At 50.2% G+C, this 19,691-nt stretch overlaps 1 protein-coding gene across 1 annotated transcript in view; it reads left to right on the top strand.

The window, feature by feature from the left end:
- Positions 1-10,621: 10,621 nt before the first annotated feature.
- PIP5K1A (phosphatidylinositol-4-phosphate 5-kinase, type I, alpha) overlaps positions 10,622-19,691 on the top strand; it is a 16,861-nt gene continuing 7,791 nt past the window's right edge. Inside the window, exons 1-7 of the mRNA XM_012730159.1 lie at positions 10,622-13,144; positions 14,476-14,556; positions 16,015-16,145; positions 16,471-16,588; positions 16,757-16,909; positions 17,795-18,094; positions 18,984-19,189. Of these exons, the coding sequence (XP_012585613.1) occupies positions 13,049-13,144; positions 14,476-14,556; positions 16,015-16,145; positions 16,471-16,588; positions 16,757-16,909; positions 17,795-18,094; positions 18,984-19,189 (1,085 nt within the window). The 5' untranslated portion in view covers positions 10,622-13,048. The remainder of the gene's footprint in view (positions 13,145-14,475; positions 14,557-16,014; positions 16,146-16,470; positions 16,589-16,756; positions 16,910-17,794; positions 18,095-18,983; positions 19,190-19,691) is intronic.

Here is a 19,691-nt window from a genome sequence, read left to right as displayed (position 1 = left end):
GGGTCGGCGAGGGAGGTGTGGGGTGCTCGGCCCGCGGCCCCCCGCTGGGTCCCAGGCTGGCTCGGGCACACACTGGTCGGGAAAGGGAGCCCGGAGCTCTTAGGCGGCTTCTCGGCCCGAGCAGAGCAGCGACCCGCGTAGTTTCCCACGTCGCCTTCGCCTTCTCATTCCTGCAGGCGGAGGGCTGGCAGCAGCTGGCGGGGCGCTTCGTTCCTGTTGTGTCTCCCCAAAAAGCCAAATGCGGGGGGCCTGTGGCTCCTCGACGCTGGTGTTTACATGTGAAGCCAAGTAGAAAAGAAGTCTAAGTTAAAAATAGTTCATGAGACATTGTCTCTTCAGTTTTAAAAGCGCAAATCATCGCTGTGGATTCGTTTTCTACTTTTCTTCCCTTGTTCCCGCCGTGTCTGCACCTCTGACAAATATCGAAACATACTGCATTCAGAAGTTAAGAACAGTCTGTGACATAGGCGCCCAAAACAGGAGATTTTGGTGGGCAGATACGTTTTGACCTCTCATGTCTGCACTTTTCTTTAGGTCTGGGCTTAGTGGACTAAAGCTAATGAGCTTTTGACGAGGATAAGATGTTTGATTCTGACGCAAAAGAGGCTATTTAGAATAGGTTTTGTGACTAGAATAGAGCTGCGCCGGCCTGGAGAAGACCAGGGGAGTTCGGACTCTGGCAGAAGAAGAGGCGGGTTTGTATTTCCACACTGCTGAAGGGTGACGTGCTGGCCCGCCTTGGAGAAGCTCAAGGGCAGGTGTGTTTTAACCACAGAACGCCAATCTGTTGTTCTAAGATGTTAGCTAAACCCCCCTCAACCTGGTGAAACTCTGAAATCCTAAAGACTGTCTGGCAGAGTTGAAAATTGATACAAAGAAAAAATATTAAGATTCAGGGACAGATGATCCGGGAAACCATCTCATAACCTTTGGTGGCTCAGAATCCTGCGGCATTCAGAGCAGGAAGAGCAGGTTACTTGGAACAGTTGTTGAACCTCTCTTTAGGTTATTTCACCATTAGCCAGAGCCGATCTTTTATACCGTGGGCGGGGAGATTCAGAGGGGAGAGAAGCTCTGAGCAGCTCCAGAAGATTTTTGACAGCTTTGCCCACTGGCGGTGGAGAGGTTGGGTCTGGGGGTGGTTACAAGTGAGCATCAGCTCATCACAGCCCTTGTCAGTGTACCTGCCCCTCACACTGGCTGGTTGGTAGGTGATGCTGTTTGCCTTCAGCCGCAGCTGTTTGGTGGGCCAAAGAAAGTCATTTAACTTCTTCCTCCTCGTCCCCCATTATTTGGACAGCGGCACCATTCCCTCGTGCACCCTGAGAAGGTGCTGTCCAGAGAGTGACCGTCTATCAGCCTGCGTTCAGCGTGTTTGCCTGGTCCACTTGCCTTGAAATCGAGTCACTGAGTTCCCTTCTCACTCCTGTGAAGGGTAAAGAGTTTCGCTTTGGTACTTGAAGCTTTGGAGGTGTTAGGAAGTCAATCAGAATGCCAGAGTGCGTGCTCCCCTGAGGAAGAGCTGTGTGCTAGACGCATGTTCGACTCCCCCAAGAAAATAGCATTTGAAACCTTAGAAGATCATGAACCTGCAGCTGCTTTTGCTCCACACCAGAACATTTCTGAAATTGTCACCCTAAACTTACGACTTTATCATGCACACAGATGATTAACGTGACTTGACAGCTCGTTCCTGAACTTTTTCTCCAGTGACTGCTGAGGGATATCTCAGGGCTCAGGGCTGGGTGTCCTTCCAGTAGAGCCCGGCCAGTAATCTGATAACCCTAACGGTGGGGGTTTAGTTGAGCGTGTTTTTTTTTGTTTTGTTTTTTGTACACAGTACAAGCCACTTGTAGGTTGATTTGTCTCTTTGCCTCCATTGACTAGTGGAAAATAGTGGCGTGAAAAACTGAAATCTGGAAGTAAAAAGAACACAATAGCATGTAGTCAGAATATTCCCAGTTACCACTTGGGTTGATGTTTTGTAAGTAGGGTGTTTTCTCCATAGAGGCTTTTGGATCCCTCCACCCACACCCCCCTTATCTCCCCCTTTGGTAGACTCTGCCAGAGAATTGACATCAGAATGTCATTATTTTTGATGAATCATTTCTGCCACTACTGCTTAAGCTCAGTTATGTGTAATTACACAGGTATAGTAGTGTCCTATGCTGATGTATGGTTGCAAATACATGTATTTACAAGTTAGTCTTGTATAGTATTTTTGCTAATAATTCGTTTGTGCTGTTATGGGTTGATATAAAAGCCCTGCTTAATTATTTGGCTCAAATATCTGCTAGCTACTAGCCATTGTATAATGTATCAGCCTATGCTTCTTTGATAATATAATGGTAGTTACAGCCTGGGAAGTGAACCACAGCGATGGTCTCAAGCCAGAGACAGAACAAGAACAGCAGTTGGCATTGTCGGGTTTTCTTCTCTCCTTGATTTTCTTGATGAGGGCTAAAAGCAGACTTCAGGAAGTATTCTGTCTTCTGATGGGCTCCCGTTGGGAATTTGTCTCTTTCCTGGTGATGCAAACCCAGTTTACCAGTCAGAGGAGAAACTCCTTCCCAGCTCATTTTCCCTGTTGTAGCTCACTTCTTTATTCTTGCATATCAAGAGAGTATTGTTTGGTTTCTTCACGTATGTTTGACCCGACTTTGTTCTTGTCTCCCAGTTTCTGTTGTTTTTTTACTGGTTTCCGTTGAGAGTAACTGTTTTTATATCCCTTTCATCTTTTTAAACTTTGCCTCCTTTAAACTTTGCATTTTTCTTTCTTCTCTGAAGATCCACTGTCTATTTGTAATGCTGTGTGCAATATCTATTAATACGTAAGCAACTGATTCTGGAGAAGTCTCCTTGGTATTGGAATCAGGAAGACTGAGGCAAAAAGAGAAAGGCAGGTTCCTCATAGGGAATTAAATATATCTTATTGTTTGCCCTGCATACCTGACTGAGCATTGTGAAGTTTGTCAAGAATAAGCATTACCCCAAAGAACCCTGATGTTGATGGGAGTGAGCGGAGGATGGTGCAGGAAAAGAATGGGAAGCCTTTCTAGGGTGTGTAATCAGAGTATTGAGCTTTCCTGTGCACAAAGCAGGTAAACAAGCTGACTAACTTCAGATACCCTTAAAAAAGCAAAACCTGTATAAAAGGATAGTAGAAGAGAACTCTCCTTAGCACTATCCCGATTTCCTTGCAGGGGATGGGAGTGTGTTAGTGCTTCAAGTGCATTGTTGGTGCGATTATGGCTCATTGCGATAGAATGGAAGTTAGACTCTGCTGAAGTGTGTGCATTCCAGCTAGCAAGAATCATTGCTTTTCAAGCTAGAGCCAGGTTTGAAAGTAGAATTGTGAGGTGTTAGTCTGCCAGAAATATCTTGACAGGTATCCTATCCCAGAGATTTGGGTCTTGTGAAGAAGGACCTGTTTTTTTTTTTTTGTTTGTTTGTTTTTCCATAATTTTTTAAAAAGACTGATTTATGCATACAAAACTGGGGTACAGGCCGGAGGTGCAGGGGCAGTGAGAGGGGGGAGTAGAACAAGCAGATTACTGAAGTACACTGCTGAGGGGAGCAGCTGGGAGACTCAGGAGAGGTCTGCTGCGCCCTGTGGGTCACTCCCTGGCCAGGGATCGAAGCGGCTGCAGCCTGCTTTGTGGTATTGCCCTTTAACACATTGTGCCACAGGGAGGGCCCATATTTTCATGGTTTTGATAGTGGTGTGTGAGTTGGCCTGAGAATCATAGATTTGCCTTTTAGAACTAGAAGCAAATTTCATGAAAAATGGAGGGAAGTGACTTAAAAACTAAGTGGCTTTTTAAAAAGTTGATTTTTTTTAAACTGCAGGGAGATGTAGATATATGTTAATCTTTTCATTTTCCAAATTAGAAACTGAGGTCCAGATAGATTGTTTTTAGCAGCAAAGATGTTGCATAAGGCCACATGGTATCAAGATGAGTCTTTAGTCTCTGGCTCATTCCATGGGACTTAGTCGGCTCCCAGCTGAGCTGACCCTAGGGCAGCTAGACCCAGCTTTGCAGGAGTGTCCTCGCCTCACTGACTTCTGAGACTGTTCTTAGAAAAAACTTATACCTGCATGGAAACCGAATTTAACTTTTCTCTAGAATATGGCTTATTTTTCTTAATTGACTTGGTTTGATCCTTAATGAAGGTGCAGTAATGGTCGGCGCTACGTTTTAAAGCTGTGTGCTCAGCAGCTTCTGAGGAGACAGGTCAACATTGCAGGCATATCTCTTGAGTATTTTCTGTGGAGAACATGTTGTGCCTCCCCCTGCGGGGATTGTTAAGATGACTTTCAGAACTGCAAGTTAAAGAGGACGGGAGGTTGCTTCAGACAGTTTGCTAAACAGCTGGCCTGCTTGTGTTTGGTTTAGTTTAGTTTTATGTGGCTTTCCTCTTTTTTTTTTTAGATCTTTGGTTGTCAGTCATGTCACCAAGACCCCCTAAAAACTAGCATTTTCCTTCCACAAAGTTTGCTCGTCTCTTTGTGCTCCATGTGAGAATTGTTGACACATTTACGTGAAGTACTAGTGGTAGATCGTTGGGTTGGGTCTCTGGAATTTCATTCCTATGACCTGTTCAGGCAGAGCTCCAGTTGCCTGAGGAATGCACATCCGGCCAGCCTCCAGCATCCCCAAATTATATGTGGACTTCAAACACTGAAGTCAGTCACACTGCCTCTTAGTTCCTCATCTGCTAGATGATGTCATCTCCTCTCTGACGAGATGCTTCTACTCTGAGAGCCAAGGGAGAGGCTCTGGTATTAAGGCCAACTGTGTTTTGTTCCAGATACTGGGTGGGGGTAACAACTCCTCGGAGCCATTGACTGTTAGGAAATGTCTTTGTTCAATTAAGGCCAACTTGTTTCCACCTAAGTTTGCCTTTTTTACTCTCCTCAGAATTAAACGGATGGGTTTTCTTTCTCTAACCCTCCTTCTCAAGATGAATCTTCAGAGGCTCAGTAGTAGCAAGCAAATTCATGGAGCCCCATAGTGATGTTTCCTGTGGCTGGAAACCAGCTCTCTAGTATTTTTTCTTCCACAGACACACGCAGGGAGAGGCCGTGGGCCGAATGGAGCGCATCCTTGGACGGACGCAGGCTCAGTCATAGCCGGCTGAGTGGTGTGGTGCTTCAGCTGCGGCATCTCAGCAGAGCTTTTGCCCTGGCGCCACCCTGGCGCTAGCCTGTCTGCTTGTGCTGTGCGAAGTTAGTAGCAGTGAAGAGTCCCCACCTTACTTTCATAATTCACAGACTGGAGCTTCTCTGTTTTATAAGTCTTGGTGCTCAGGAAGTAATGCTGAAATTAGATAGCTCCATTTTATTGAACACGGGAATATTCTGAGGAATGGGAGAGACGGTCTCTTCAGAGAGACCTCTGATTGTGCTGATGCAGGTTACTTTCAGGGTGTATGGGGGCTGACCTGTAGAGGAGGAGGTGTTAGTGTATAGACCTCAAGTTTTTTTGTGGGTTTGGGTTGTCAGCAGCAGCTTTGACATCTCCTTTCACATTTGTCCTCCCAGTTTGTCTCTGCAGCAGCCTGGGCCTGGCTCAGGTGCAGGGTGGGGTGATGGGCTGCGTGGTGGGGCTGTTGGGTAATGCTTTGCTGGGAAATGGGGGGGGACAGCAGGTAGTGACAGGAACGCCACCTTGTATATCTGTATAATATTTGTTACAGGAAACTTATGTAGATAAGAAAAATAGAACCTTTATAAAGTTACAAAATCAGCTTAATACCGCTGTCTAGAAATGGCCATGTGTTATATTGGGGTGTATATTCTTTGGGATCTTTTCTATGTAAGTTTATGGGTGTTTTTCCAAGAATTTTGTACTGTATAATTTTAACTAATTCTTTGACCTTCTCCACGCAACAATTCATTGTGATATGCTATCTGAGTGAACACACAAAAAGAAAAGCACTCAGTTTTATGGCTACACAATACTTACCAACAGTCACCCTGTTCATTTGAGTCTTTCCAGTTATAGTAGCTATCCGGTTATAGTTACTACATACATGATACTGTGACACATACCTCTGGGTACATGTATTTTTATTAAGGTAACTGATTATTAGGATAAATTTCACTTCCAGGTCAACTTGTACATACCTATTTTTAAGGCTTTTTGCTGGGTATTGCCTTCCCAAAGTGGAAAGAAGAACACCCATTTTACTTTAAAGGTTTATTTTTTAATGCAGACAGAACTGGGGTATAAGCCAGAGGTGCACGGGGTGAGAGGATTCCCCAGAGACAGAGCGGGGAGCAGAGCAGGGGGATGTACTGACATACACTGCTGAGGGGGCAGCAGGAGGGGTCTGCTGTGCCCTGTGGGTCACTCCCTGGCTGGGGACTGAACTCATGCTGAAGTGTCGAAGTTTTGCTGAAGCAGCTGTGGGTAGCTTCCTAGCACTAAGCGTTAGTCAGTTGCGCCCCCAGGGACAGCCCCCATTCTTTTTTAAAAGAAGAGAAGCTTTCGCGCAAAGGGGCCACACAAAGATTTTGCAGGCTGGAGTCACCCCGGAGTGAAATGGGTTGGGTCACAGTGTTGTGGCCACTGCTGGATACTTGCTCCCGAACGTCTCGCTTTCCTGTTTTTACACATCACCTGTAGCTGTAAAGTGTCGCCTCACATTTCACGGTCCGGTGCTGGGGGTCAGCCTACGTCCTATTTGTGATTTTAAACTTTGGAGGGTTTTTTTTTTTTTTTTAATGTTTATTAAAGACAAGTAGACAAGTAGAACCCCAGCAATAAGTGATAATTTTCTGTTTTTCCTCATTTAGGTCTCAACTTTCTGTGCTGTGGGGTCAACCGTAAGAGAGGTAGATCTGATGTGTATCTGCTGAAGAAGCATGAGCTCCTTGCAGTAACTAGCAGCCAGCTCTTCTTCCCCATAACACTTCCAGACTTTCTGTGTGGTAGTACACGGTCTTCAGAGAAGGCTGTGGGTGTCCTGCAGACCTCAGCTGACGGCAGCTCCCTCCCTCTGCCCACTCCAGAAGAGTCGCTGTCTTAACACAAATGTGTACTTTCCCACAGCTCCATGGTGTGACGTGAAGCAACTGACTACCTTTTGTCTTCTCAGAATTGTCCCGTAACCTCCATCTGTTTTCAGTAGACTGGTCTCCACCCTTGTTCTTCCCTGTCCGTGCACCTGTCGTCCCCTAACCCTCCTCACCCTGAACGTGGGGCTTAGTAACTCGTACTGATGATGATAATTCTAGTGCTCGTGGAGAATTTACTGTATGTTAAGGCTCATCCATGACTGACATAATTTTTATAGCACCCCATGAGGTACATGCTGCTGTTCCTCCATTTTATGGACCAGGTACCTGAGACTCAGACAAATTTTAATCGAACCTAGGTGTTCTGACTTCAGAGCCCACGTTCCTGCCCGGTGCTGTTACTACTCCCTTCACTAATCTCAGCGTGTGTGTGTGTGCACTGGTGTGACTTAGAACAGATTAAATACTGATTGTTGAGTGGTACGGACGGACTGGCTGTCCTTGCTGGTGGAGAAAATGGCCCAGAAGGGGACTTCCTCTCTGACCTTGATTCTCCTAAAAACAAAAAAACAAGTCTGAGCTCTTTATGTGCCCCTAATGTTGATCACTTTAGAAAATAAGTTAAAAATTAATGTAGATTGATGCCAGTGAATGGTGACTGACTCTCTACTGGGTTCTAGGACCCTTAAAACAGTTTGTCCATCAAAAGCCACCTTTTTATCCAGGCAAATTCAGTAATCGTAGCCCATGCTTTTAATCAGAGCAAGTCATTACCATTCATAAATCAAGAAGAAAATCCTAATCGAAGGAGAATGGCATTCTTTTTTCTGTTAGCTATTGATGTCTCTTTACAAAGACAAATGGTCCTGTCTACTACTGGTGAGAACCTCAGTAGTAGAACCTGCTCTTTCAAGTATCAGACTTGAAAGACTTTCTACTCTCTAGAAATGTGTGGTTCTTAGAAGGCTCATCTCACTAAGTAGAAGAAGTGAAAGGTACTGTTTTTCCCGAAATATTTATTACTGTTGCAGGGGAACATGCTGATCTTTTCATTGAGAGGAACTGAAGGAGATTCTCCCCTCCCCCCAAAAAAAGATTTATTCATTTATGTATACAAGAGTTGGGGTGTAGGCCAGAGGTTTCCCCAGAGACATTGGGGAGCAGAATAGGCAGATGGACTCAAATCCACTGCTGAGGGGAGCAGCGGGGGACAGGAGAGGTCCTCTGTGCCCTGGGGGTCCCTCTCTGGCAGGGATTGAACTTGCTGCAGTGCTGCCTGGCTGCGGGTAGCTTCATAGTGCTGAGATTTAACGCCTTTGCCCTGCCGGGAGGCGCAGGACTCTTCTTACTCCGACTCTTGTTGGTAAAAATGATCGGGGGGAAAGACCGTCTTCTCCCTTCATGGGAAGGGGATTTACCTGAAAGTGAAGAAAACTGCTTTCTGTCGTCTGATAGCAATTCTGAGGTTCATCTAGTTTGTCAGCGCTTTCTGAAGCCCTTGGTGCTTCCTTGTCTCACCTAGGCGGCCAGGAGACTGAAAACAAAAGATTGTTTACAAGAAAGAGCTGAATTGAAGATTAGCAATGTGAATTTCAATCCTGACTCTGTCACTATTACTTTAATTTTGACCACATCCTTTAACTTCCCTGTGTGCTCTTACTTTAAAACAAAACAAAACAAAACAAAACATTAGATTAAAATCTCAAAGGCCCTTTTGTTTTATATTATCAAAAGATCAGATCTGTTAGCTTGAAAAAAAACCAAGTAGCTTTATTGGTGACTGAAGCTAAATTGTCAACTTGTTCAACTTAAAAAACAGCTTTCACAGTGTTATAGTGCAGTGTTACTTTAATTAGAAAAGGAAAAGAGTAAGTAAAAAGCAACCTTTGATAATAGCTTAGATTTCAGCCAGACTGAGCCTTGGCCAGAATAAAAAACAAAATCCCCAACGCAGCACACCCTTGCGCCGGCACTGCTCACGCTCGCTTCTTTCTGTGACGTGCGGGCGGGCGGGCATCGGGGGCTCCCCAGCCCTTGTCTCCCGTTTCCAGCAGCAGCCTCCTCGGCTTGGCCTCCTCTGTTAAGCTTCCACTGTAGCAGTATGGGCCAGTTGTTCAGAGTGCTTCTTGGCCCGGGGCCCGTTAATAGGCCGTTGTCCACACTCACGAAGGAAATAAGCTCTGTGCACCTGAACTGGGAAGATAGTTCAGTAGAAACAGAACTTCCTTTAGAACTTCGTCTTTGGGTGCTTGTTCTAACAGAAAATCTCAAAGAAACCAACTCACATGCAGAAGCTCAGTTACCCAAAATCGCTTTCTTTTCTCTTGTTCTCCCCTGAACTTCTAAGAGTGAGTGTGTGCAGCGCGCCTAGAGTGATGGTGCTTGAGCCCTCTCTGTCGCCGAGGATTTGAAAGCAATCGACAGGTGCAGTGTACCCATCGGGCTTCAGAATATCTCCATAGGGAGCACGCTTGGGGGCTGGGAGAGGCTGGAGTTGTAACCTGTGGTAGCTTGTCACGTACAGAACTAACAGTTGGTGGTTTTTCTCCGAGATTTCTGTCCAGAAATCTTGTATTTTTTTCTAACTAGCATCCAGATAAGTTTTGCATTGTCTTTGGTGGGCCTCGCTAGAGCAGTTCCCACCCCTGTGTAGTTTTCAGGCCTCAATGAGATGTGTCTGTACGCTTTAACGTGCTGTACAGATATGAACTGGTTAGTGGGGATAAGTCATTGGCCAACGCTGTATTGGCATCTCAGTTCAGGCAACAGTTAAGGAAGGGGAAACTGGAGAAAGTGGAGATAGATGCCCACTAGGTGGGGAAGCCTGCGGCTGCACGACCCCCGCAACTTAGGAGCACACGCCTTGGGGTACCGGGTGTGGCGTGCGGTCAATAGAACGAATAGGAGGTGGGGAAAGGGAAATCGCTGAGTGTCAGGCATGTGCTGAGGTCTTTAAAAATGAGTCAGTGAGAGGAAGCCCGCCTGGGCCTTTCCCGCTGTGACCACCCACCCCTGTAACAAAGTGTATTGCCTATTGTGGACCTATGGTGGTGTAGGCATTTTGAGAGTTTTGGCTGATGATTCCTGACATCCTCAGGAGAAAGGTTTTTCTGGAAGAATACATTTTAAGGACAGCGCTGTCCTGTAGTCAACCTCCCCCACAAGCGGGGAGCTATAGACAAATCATGGATGGGATTGTAGGGTGATGCTACTCGTTAGAGAACGTTTCACAAAGATACTGGAAACCAAAATTCTGGTCATCCATAGGGATGAATCCATTTCCCTCAACTGCTGGCCAGACGAATGTGTGCCTTGCCCAGTGGTCTCTTTCCCTACCCGTGCCCCCCCCCCGCCCCCATTAAAGGGAAAACCTGCTTTCTGGTGAAGTGTGCTCTGTGTATGCTGTTGTGGCTTTTCAGGCTCATGGCCGTGGCTGTACCCAGTTCCCGGTACTGTCGCTCTGTTTTTCTTGGGTCTCTGGAGCAGTCTAAGTGTCAGGGCCGCGCTGATAAAATTCTTTAGATATTTTTCTCTTCTATTATTTGCTAAGTTGACTCTGATCTTTGGCCAAAACTTCAGACATGGAAGAAGGTAAATCTTAGGCCTGGTTCACCTCCCGGTTACTTGGTCTGATTGTGATGATGTAGACCACAGTATCTTTCTGCTGCAGCAGTAGCATTTTGGGGGTTAGTCTCAGTTTTGTAGTTGCTAAGCTCTGCAGCTGGCACCAAGATTCCACACAAAGTCCTCCCACCCTCCCTCTGCGTACTTTGCAAGAGTGTAGCAGCCCTAAAGCCACATGTTTGTGTGATAAAAATAGGGAAGGCAGCAAAGTAGAACTCTGTAGAAAGCAAGCCCCAGACCTACAGTGCCTTGAAGCCACTAAGCTGCTTCCCGCTCCGCAGTCTGACTCCTTGCATGCAGAGGTCACCCTCTTGGGTGCCCACTCTGGGACTGGGTGTTGGCTCTCCGTTCTGCCGAGATCCCTTCTGGGTGAATAGAAGGGGGACTGGGCCATTGACCAAGCAGTTCAGAATCAGCGTCTGTCTTAACTGAGTCACCCCGTTCCTGATGAGAATTACTGCTCGTGATCGTGTGCCCTACAAGCTTTTGTACTGGGGTTGGGGTGCAGGAGAACAGGAGCACGGCCTGCAGGGGCCTGCAGGGGCCGGCAGGAGCGCAGGCCTTTGAAAAGCTTGTGAGCATTTCCTGAAGGTGCAGACGGAGGACCCTCTGCCTAGTGGGGGCCAGCTGCGCCCCTGCACCAGTGCTCACCTGCAGCCCACACACCGAGCAGGTGATCCCTAGAGGAGCTTGGTCCCTGCGAGGGTGCCGTGCCAGTGCCTGAAGGAGCCGTTTCCTCACACAGTAGCATACTTGTGTAGCACTTGAGAGTCCATAAAGTATTTTGATTTAGCTTATCTCACATCTAATAGCCACTTAAACCTTAAAACACAGGTCCTTTTTGTTAAGCAGAACAGTTTTCCCGGCCGGGCAAGGGGTTTGCACCTGGGCCTTCTGACTTGAGATGGCACAGCGTGCTGGCTCTCCGAGGGCTGCAGGGGCGTGGCTGCTCTTGTTGGACACCGGGTTCCGCAGTCAGCCAGGCGCCGTTCTCCTCCTAGACCCGAGTGTCCTTGGCCCAGCCCTCCCTCGCCTGTTCTTTCGCCCAGCTGAAGCCCACCCGATGGGCTTGAGGCAGCTACCCCGGGCCTGCTGGCAGCCGCGCACCTGTGATGTGACAGCTCAGCGTCAGCAGTGCACATGGTGCGGTTTCCCGAGTCACTTTATGCCTGTCCTCCCGACGGCTGCGTGGCATTTCCCTCGCCGCCCTCATTGGGAAGAGAATGGAAGCCATCTGTTCCCCGTTTTCTGCCACGCTGACTCACTGGGGAAGGCACTTTCGCCGCTCTGCTATTGGTAAAAAAATACCTAGCCGTGGCCTTTGTCATCACAGTCTGTCCTCTGGGCCCAGCTTGCTTCTGAGCTTCTCGGGTGCCTTGATCTGGTCTCGACCAACCATAGTAAGAATGTTACCCAACGGCCCCCAGCCCGTGTCTGTCTGTGGCTTCGGTTTGATCCTGACCTGGGCAGGACCCGGGACCCGGGGCCTTACTCAGACGCTAGTGGAGCCCACTGACTACCACCCACTCGCCTCCTCTCTCGAATTTCCTTTAATGGCTAATCCTCATTCCCTTCGGCTTCTTTAGAACTAATTCACAGTGATCCACCAATAGTCTTTGAAGATAAAGGCCAACATTTTTCAGTATGAAGGGAGGAAGGTCTTCCAAGTGACTGTCCGACGTGACGATGGGTGAAAATTGTGGGACTGGCAAACCTTAAGGATGCATTTGACCTTTCAGAGTAGCTTTTCTGTAGATGCACCAAAGAGTCACTTTCTGAACACACTTGAGATGGTTCCTAAATGGAAGTGGATAAGAAATAGGTAATACTGTGAGCGCTAACCACACACTTGCCCTACCCATCTGTGCTGACTGCATGGTGAGCAGCGAGCTCAGCAGGGTTCCCGGAGGCTGCGGCACAACAGGCGAGGACGCGGAGGACACAGCGGCTTCAGCCTGCCCTGAATGCTTGTTCACTCTTCCCAGACAATATTTTCTCCTCAGTCTTCTCTTTACCCTTACTTTGTCACGAGGTAAACAATAGTGGAAGGAACAAAGTGCCATGGGTGTGCTCTAAAAGTTCGTCCTTGTAGGTCTGAGAGAGAAATCATTGATTGGGCCCAGACCCCAGGCAGGCAGCGTGGCTCTCGGGCCCTCCTCACCTAGGGTGCTGAGGGGCCCTCTGCCTCTGAGTTAGATGTGTCCCAGACAGACTTCCTGGAGAAAACGTAAATACTTGAGGAAGAAAAGAGACTAGGAACAGGAGAGTGGAATTTACATAAGGACCCTGGCGGACAAGGAAGGGACTCTTTAAAATTCCTGTTGGAAAGAATTTGATCTCCCTGAGCAAGAGGCAGGAGCCTGTTTGACTTGACTTAAGCCCTGATGACTTACGGGTTTAATGTGCTTGACGGAGGTTGTGTGTGTACATGCTAAAGGTCACATCTTGTTTATTTTTTTGACAGCATCTGGAATCAAGAGACCCATGACATCTGAGGTAAGTTTCATATTGATGCAGTAGTTACAGCAGCTGTCATTCTGGGGTAGGCGGGCCGGAGAGTAAATCCTAGTCTGGAACTAGACAGTTCTGACATTTCTTCAGTGGAACTCAGTACAACTCTACTTTTGTCGCATTTTACTATGGTACTGATAACAGCTCACATAGATTGAGCATTTTTAGTGTACCAAAGAGGCAGGCCTGCCTTTAAGCGCCATTTTAGAGACACCGTGCTCAGCTCTGCAACGACCTCTGTGGAGAGAGGACTGGTGCGGCTGTGATTTTTGTTGTTCTACAGCTGAAGAAAGCGAGGCCTAGCGGGTCTGCAGCTAGGGCCCCAGGGTTGGGCCGCAGGGCAGGCTGGGAGCAGATGGCCCGTGCTGACCTGTGCTCACCTGTGCTCACCTGTGATCGTGGCCTCTGGTCTACACGCCTGTGACACAGGCTGCCCCCGACGCATGAGCCTTTGCTTTCCGTTGGCCTTTCCGTGTGGTGTTAACCATTTGCTTACCTTTCTTCCTGTGGGCATTTCTCCTGCGACCGCTTGCCTCTCTCCTGGGTTTGTGACAGGAGCTTCCTAAACTGGACACTTTGGCCTAAGAGTTTAGGCTTTTGTCTCAAAACAAATCTCAGATTTGTCAGGCAGTAGGCTAAAGGTTTTCTTCTTAAGAAGAAGAAGCAAATTTCACATCAGGCCCTTGGATCAGGACGTCTGTTCCCACTTGTCTCTGCCTTTGGGACTGTAGGTGAACGTCTGGTGAAGCGAGCCTGCCTGGCAGTCGGCTGGCGTCACGGCCATGGCGTCTGGAATCGCTTTCCAGGTTCAGCTCTACTGGTCTTCCTCCTTCCTTATCTCAAGACTGTCGTGTGGGTGGAAAACAGCCGTCATCATGTCTCAGGAACCTCTTCAAGGCACTGAGACCCAGTCTCTGAGGAGTCATTCTGTTGCCTCAGCCTTGTCATTCCTGGGCTTTCATTACTAGCATTTGTTCTGCTGTTGAATTCAGTCTGAGCAAATAATATCCCGGTTCACCTGAAGGTTAGGGGCAGTCATTTCTGGAATTGCATTTGTGAATTTAGGTTTTTCCTTTTTTCTGGTGTTATTTCCTAGTTTTGTGTCATTTCTTTGAAGCTAACAGGTGAAATATGGGCGTTTTCTTTTCTATTCTTTTAATTGGCCAGTTCACTGGGAAGCAACACTGTGGCTGTGGTTAATGGTGTCCATCTTTGGAGGAGTTTAGAAACGTCCTTATCTCAAATGTGTTTTGTTTTGACCAACGACCAGGGTTGTTTGCTGGGACTCCTACTAATTTTGATTCTTCTTCCCCTAGGTGTCTCATCCCTCTGGCATGCCCGTCAAGAAAATAGGCCACCGAGGTGTTGATTCCACAGGAGAGACAACATATAAAAAGGTACGTCTGGGGAGAGCCCTTTCATTTACTCTGGGAAGGGCTAGTTCTGTCTCCTTGATGTCACCCCACCTTATGCCTCATCTCCTGGCCCCCAAGCCTTCGCATAGTACTTGTCAGGCAGCTCGGACTTTAGGGTGCACCTCACAGGGTGAGTTGGCACTTGTGTGTGTTGGGGGAGAATGTTCTCAGGGATCCTGTTCACTGAGTCAGAGACGTTGGGTTTCCCTGTTGGGCACGTGTGTGTGACAAGTCCCCACGACATTCTCGCCTGGCGTCAGCAGCCGCGCGCATCTCTAAGAAGTCCGTCTCCCTAGCACCCGGCGTGTGCGGGAGAGGCCACAGGCTGGGTGTCTCCGTTCTCTCCTGGCGTGCACAGTTTGTTCTTAAGTTGTAGTTCGGCTGGTGACGAGGCCTAGAATACGTGCACTTTGGGCTTTGGCTGTCACACAGTTGGAAAGATGATCGTGATCATCAAAAAGCTAGCAATAGGGCAAAAATCAGCCTGGTGAAGGGAGGGCAGGAGAGACGTCCTGTGGCGGTCCCAGCTCTGCAGTTCTGGGCTCACTTGGTGCCCGGTGAACATGTGCGTTAGGGCTCCGTTTCTGGCCTGTGTAAATGTCACTCCTTTGTTCTCTGCCTTTGCTGCATTGTCCCAAGTAATAGAGGAGACAGATGGATTCTTAGTAAAGGGGCCTGGCTCCCGGGCAGGGGCTTTCTGATACCCAGGTCAGTTCAGTAGAAAACTGAGTTCTTTTCATGTGCTAATAAGCATTGAGCTTCTAGTTGGAGAGGCAAAAACCTCTTATAGAAGTGGTTACAGTTGTAATTCCAGCGAGGGCTAAGATCAGATTCTCATGAGAGCTGATGAGCGAAACCCTTGAAGGCAGACTGTCCTTCAGAGCTTGCCCCGGGAGGTGAAATGGGCTTCTGGGCCATCCTGGTGTGTGCTGAGCGCCGGCCAGCAAGACCTGCGAAGAGAGCGGCCCTCACTTTAATTCTGATTAACTTCAAGTAGACGCGGGCTGCACAGGAAGCACAGCCCTACCCCGCCAGAGCGCCCTGACTTTTGTTACATTCTGTGTAGGCGGGGTACCCGTGCCCGTGCGGCAGAAACCTTTGGAGTGAAGTGAGCTCGAAGTTCCTCTGGTGCGCAGAGCGTCTTCCAGCTCAGTCAGGGGAGAGCCACCTTGCCCAGCTGCGGCCGCTCACTCAGCCCCACTCAGGCTCCTGCGTCCCCACACGCTCACGCCTCTGCCAGGTCTCTGCTGTGGAGAGCAGGGGCGGCCCAGCCTGGCCGGCACTGCCCGGATGGTGTTTGCTTTTGAGTCTCCTCCTGAGCTTCCGTGGCTCTGGTCAGATGATGTGCAGGCGTCGCATTGTCATGCTGTTCTCCTTTGCTTGGACTGCTTCGCGGTCTTATTAGTGCCTGAAACTTTCCTCTTGTTTTCTGTTTGCCAGACGACCTCCTCTGCCTTGAAGGGTGCCATCCAGTTAGGCATCACTCATACTGTGGGGAGCCTGAGCACGAAACCGGAGCGGGATGTCCTCATGCAGGACTTCTATGTGGTGGAGAGTATCTTCTTCCCCAGGTACAGAGGTTAAAGCGACCTCAGAGAATTTTCCGGGTCTAATTTGGGCTGATGTCCTAGTGATAGGGCACTGGAGACCTTCATCAGGGTGATGTGGGAATGGCGCGTGAGCCCCCGGCCGTGCCGTGCGTGCTGAAGCCCAGTTCAGTGCGTGGAGTGGGAGGCAGCGTGGTGGCCTGTGTTCTGGCCGTGTCCCGTGTGATGCCTCAGTCCCACCAACGCTGACTCACCTAATCCCCTGGATCTGTCGGGCTGTCCGGGCCCGCGCCTGCTCGACTGCACCTCTCCCCTGGGTGGATGACGGCTTCTTCTGTCAACCCCACAGTGAAGGGAGCAACCTCACGCCTGCTCATCACTACAACGACTTTCGGTTCAAGACCTACGCGCCTGTTGCCTTCCGCTACTTCCGGGAGTTATTTGGTATCCGGCCTGATGATTACTTGGTAAGCTTCCAGGTCCCAGGGCCCTGTGACTGGGGTCAGGGGCTTCTCCCAAGAGCGCTGCGCCCATCTTGCTCTGATTGTTCTCGAGCAGAATTGCACGTGCAGTTATTTCTGCCTGGGCCCGCCCCGGTCTCTCTGAGCCTCTTGTCCCCCTCTCCCCGGGCCCAGTACTCCCTCTGCAGTGAGCCGCTGATCGAACTCTGCAACTCGGGCGCCAGCGGGTCCCTCTTCTATGTATCCAGTGATGACGAGTTCATCATCAAAACGGTCCAGCATAAAGAAGCGGAGTTTCTGCAGAAGCTGCTTCCAGGATACTACATGGTGAGGAGGGGAGGGCCGCTGAGCCACTGAGCTCCACTCCCAGCGGGTCTCTGGGGTGGGCCTGCGCCCATGCTTCTCCCCCACCGTCTTTGCTCTCTTGTGGCCACAGGAGTCCTCTTATTTTAATAGAAGATTTGTTTTATTTATTTATTTATGCACACAGGAACTGGGGTACAGGGATGAGAGGACGCCCCAGAGACAGAGTGGGGGAGTAGTACAGGCGGATCCACCGAAACCCACTGCTGAGGGGGCAGCGGGGAGACAGGAGAGGTCTGCTGCGCCCTGGGTCCCTCCCTGGCCCGGAATGGAACTCGGGCCTCAATGGCCTTGGTGACTTGATAGTGCTGAGACTTAACCCCTGTGGCACCAGGAAGGCCCCCAACGGAGTTCTTTCTCAGTCCTGAATTCAGTTATTTGCCCTAAACCGCCCTACTGAATGGAAAGATTCAGTGATGATTTTCTTTTCTGTTCTTAGTCAGCCTAGCTTCTAGACGTCAGATGAGGTTGGTTACTTCCCTCAACAGGGCGCCATTCCGTCTCACTCTGGAGACTGTTCCTGGAGGCTGGGAAGTACAGCGCTCCCCTGCCTCCCCCAGAGTGTGCCGGGCCAAGTGCTCTTAAACCTCTCTGAAGGAAGGAATAACGCCATTATAAGTTCACTCCTCACCACTGAGAGGCTGTCGAAGGCCCCTCTGTGGAGGGTCTGACTTAGCTCAGTGGTGAGCCATCATTGAGTGAGTTGCATTGGAAATTTTTGAACAAGTCAGGTGTGGGCTTGGACAGTCAGATTGTAAGTGACCCCCAAGGAGGTTGGGGGAGAACTTTGCCCATGAGTCTCCTGAAAATGGGCTAACCTGCTCTCCTGCCCTGCTGCTGTGCCTTCAGAACCTCAATCAGAACCCTCGGACTCTGCTGCCCAAATTCTACGGCCTGTACTGTGTGCAGGCCGGTGGTAAGAACATTCGGATTGTGGTGATGAACAATCTCTTACCCCGCTCGGTCAAGATGCACATCAAGTATGACCTCAAGGGCTCGACCTACAAACGGCGGGCTTCCCAGAAGGAGCGAGAGAAGCCTCTCCCCACCCTGAAAGACCTGGACTTCTTGCAAGACATCCCCGATGGCCTCTTTTTGGATTCCGACATGTACAACGCGCTCTGTAAGACCCTGCAGCGTGACTGTCTGGTGAGTTGGCCGCGCGTCGCCTCTGCCAGTCACCCAGCATCGTGGGCGTCAGGGCCGTGGGAGGCAGGACACTGCTGTCAGCTCCATATGTCCCCGGTAGGAGGCAGAGACTCGCTTAAAATAACTTGAGGCTGCGAAGCCTTTACACTTCACGCTCCCGCTTCTCCCCTCCCAGGCTTCGCTTGGCTGCCCGCTCCCGTGAGGCCGCAGCCCCGCAGCCGCGCGTCCTCCTCACCCTCGCATGCGCGGTACCCCTAGGTCTGGGTCCTGCTGCCGCCTCCAGGCTCACACTGTGGAAGCTGGGTGCACTGGGGCGGCCTCAGGGCGTGGCTGGTCTGTGTCGCTGCTCCCCGGGCTGGTGTTGCTCATCGGCCTGTTCCCTTTTGCTCTCCGCAGAGATTTCAGATGCCTCTCTCCTAGCACCCACCCCCAGGCTTCCTTCTCAGCGAACACCTCTGCTCTGTTCCCTCCCTTTGGCCTGCCGCATCAGAACCCCGGCCTGTAGAGGGCTCTGCAGCTCCCTGCCCCCACACGGGTAGACAGTGCGGACAGAGGTGGGGGTTCGGCCCCCGCTGCGCTAGCAGAGCCGGGCATACAAGAGGGCAGCAGACCTGCTGTGAGTTGGCTCGGTACACGCGTGTTTCTGCTTGCTTTCCGCAGCGTGCCTGCCACGAGGGAAGAACAAGGGGCTGGGTAACCCTAACGCATTTACGCGGGTGAAAGAAGGCTAAGGGGGTAGAAACGAGTCATCAGAAGAGCAGCAGCAGAGGGTGATCCTGGGTCAGTCAGGCTGGAGGTTCCCTGTGGAGAATGATTAGATCAGAAGAGCTGTGACATCTGGGGACCCTCATGCCTCCTAGCGCTCAGAGCGTGATTTTTCCTTCATTAGGTGTTACAGAGCTTCAAGATAATGGACTACAGCCTCCTGATGTCCATCCACAACATCGACCACGCGCAGCGGGAGCCCTCCGGCAGCGAAGTGCCGTGCCCCGGGGACGCCCGCAGACCAGCCCCCCAGAAGGCGCTCTATTCCACAGCCATGGAGTCCATCCAGGGCGAGGCGCGCCGAGGTGGCACCGTGGAGACTGATGACCAGTGAGTGCACGGGCTAGAGAGCACAGGCGTGAGCCCTGAGTCTTGAGGAGGGACCCAGCTTCTGGGGAGGAGTGAAACCCGTGGTCAAGAACGTACGAGCTTTCTTGGGGAAAATGCTCTCGACGTGGGAGAGTTTCCGGGGCAGTGCTTTGAAGTTCTTAGACATGTCTGCACGTTGCATCAGAACATTATCGGAAGTAGTTTGTTCTGGCTTCTTCGCGGAGGGCGTTGTCCTCAGCGAGCACTGTGGCCGGTGAGCGTGCGTGGTCAGGGCAGTGGCGCACAGGCCTCGCGGTGGCGCAGCTCACCGCAGACGCGACTCCCGTGGCTCAGATGTTCCAGAGAGCTGAGGAAGCCGGGCTGGGCGAAGCATCCCCCGGTTGACTGCTTGCAGGCTGTCCTGGGGGCGGCATGGGAGACCAGTGGGCTCTGGAGAGAGGCGGTGCTGCCGCTGCGGCGCGGCCCTGCGGCCGCTGGGGCCCCGCCCTGCCCTGGCGCTGAG

The sequence above is a fragment of the Condylura cristata genome, unplaced genomic scaffold (assembly GCF_000260355.1).
Source record: "Condylura cristata isolate star-nosed mole 26May11 unplaced genomic scaffold, ConCri1.0 scaffold00026, whole genome shotgun sequence".
In the NCBI taxonomy this organism is placed as follows: Eukaryota; Metazoa; Chordata; class Mammalia; order Eulipotyphla; family Talpidae; genus Condylura; species Condylura cristata.
This window is presented reverse-complemented; position numbering and strand designations above follow the sequence as displayed.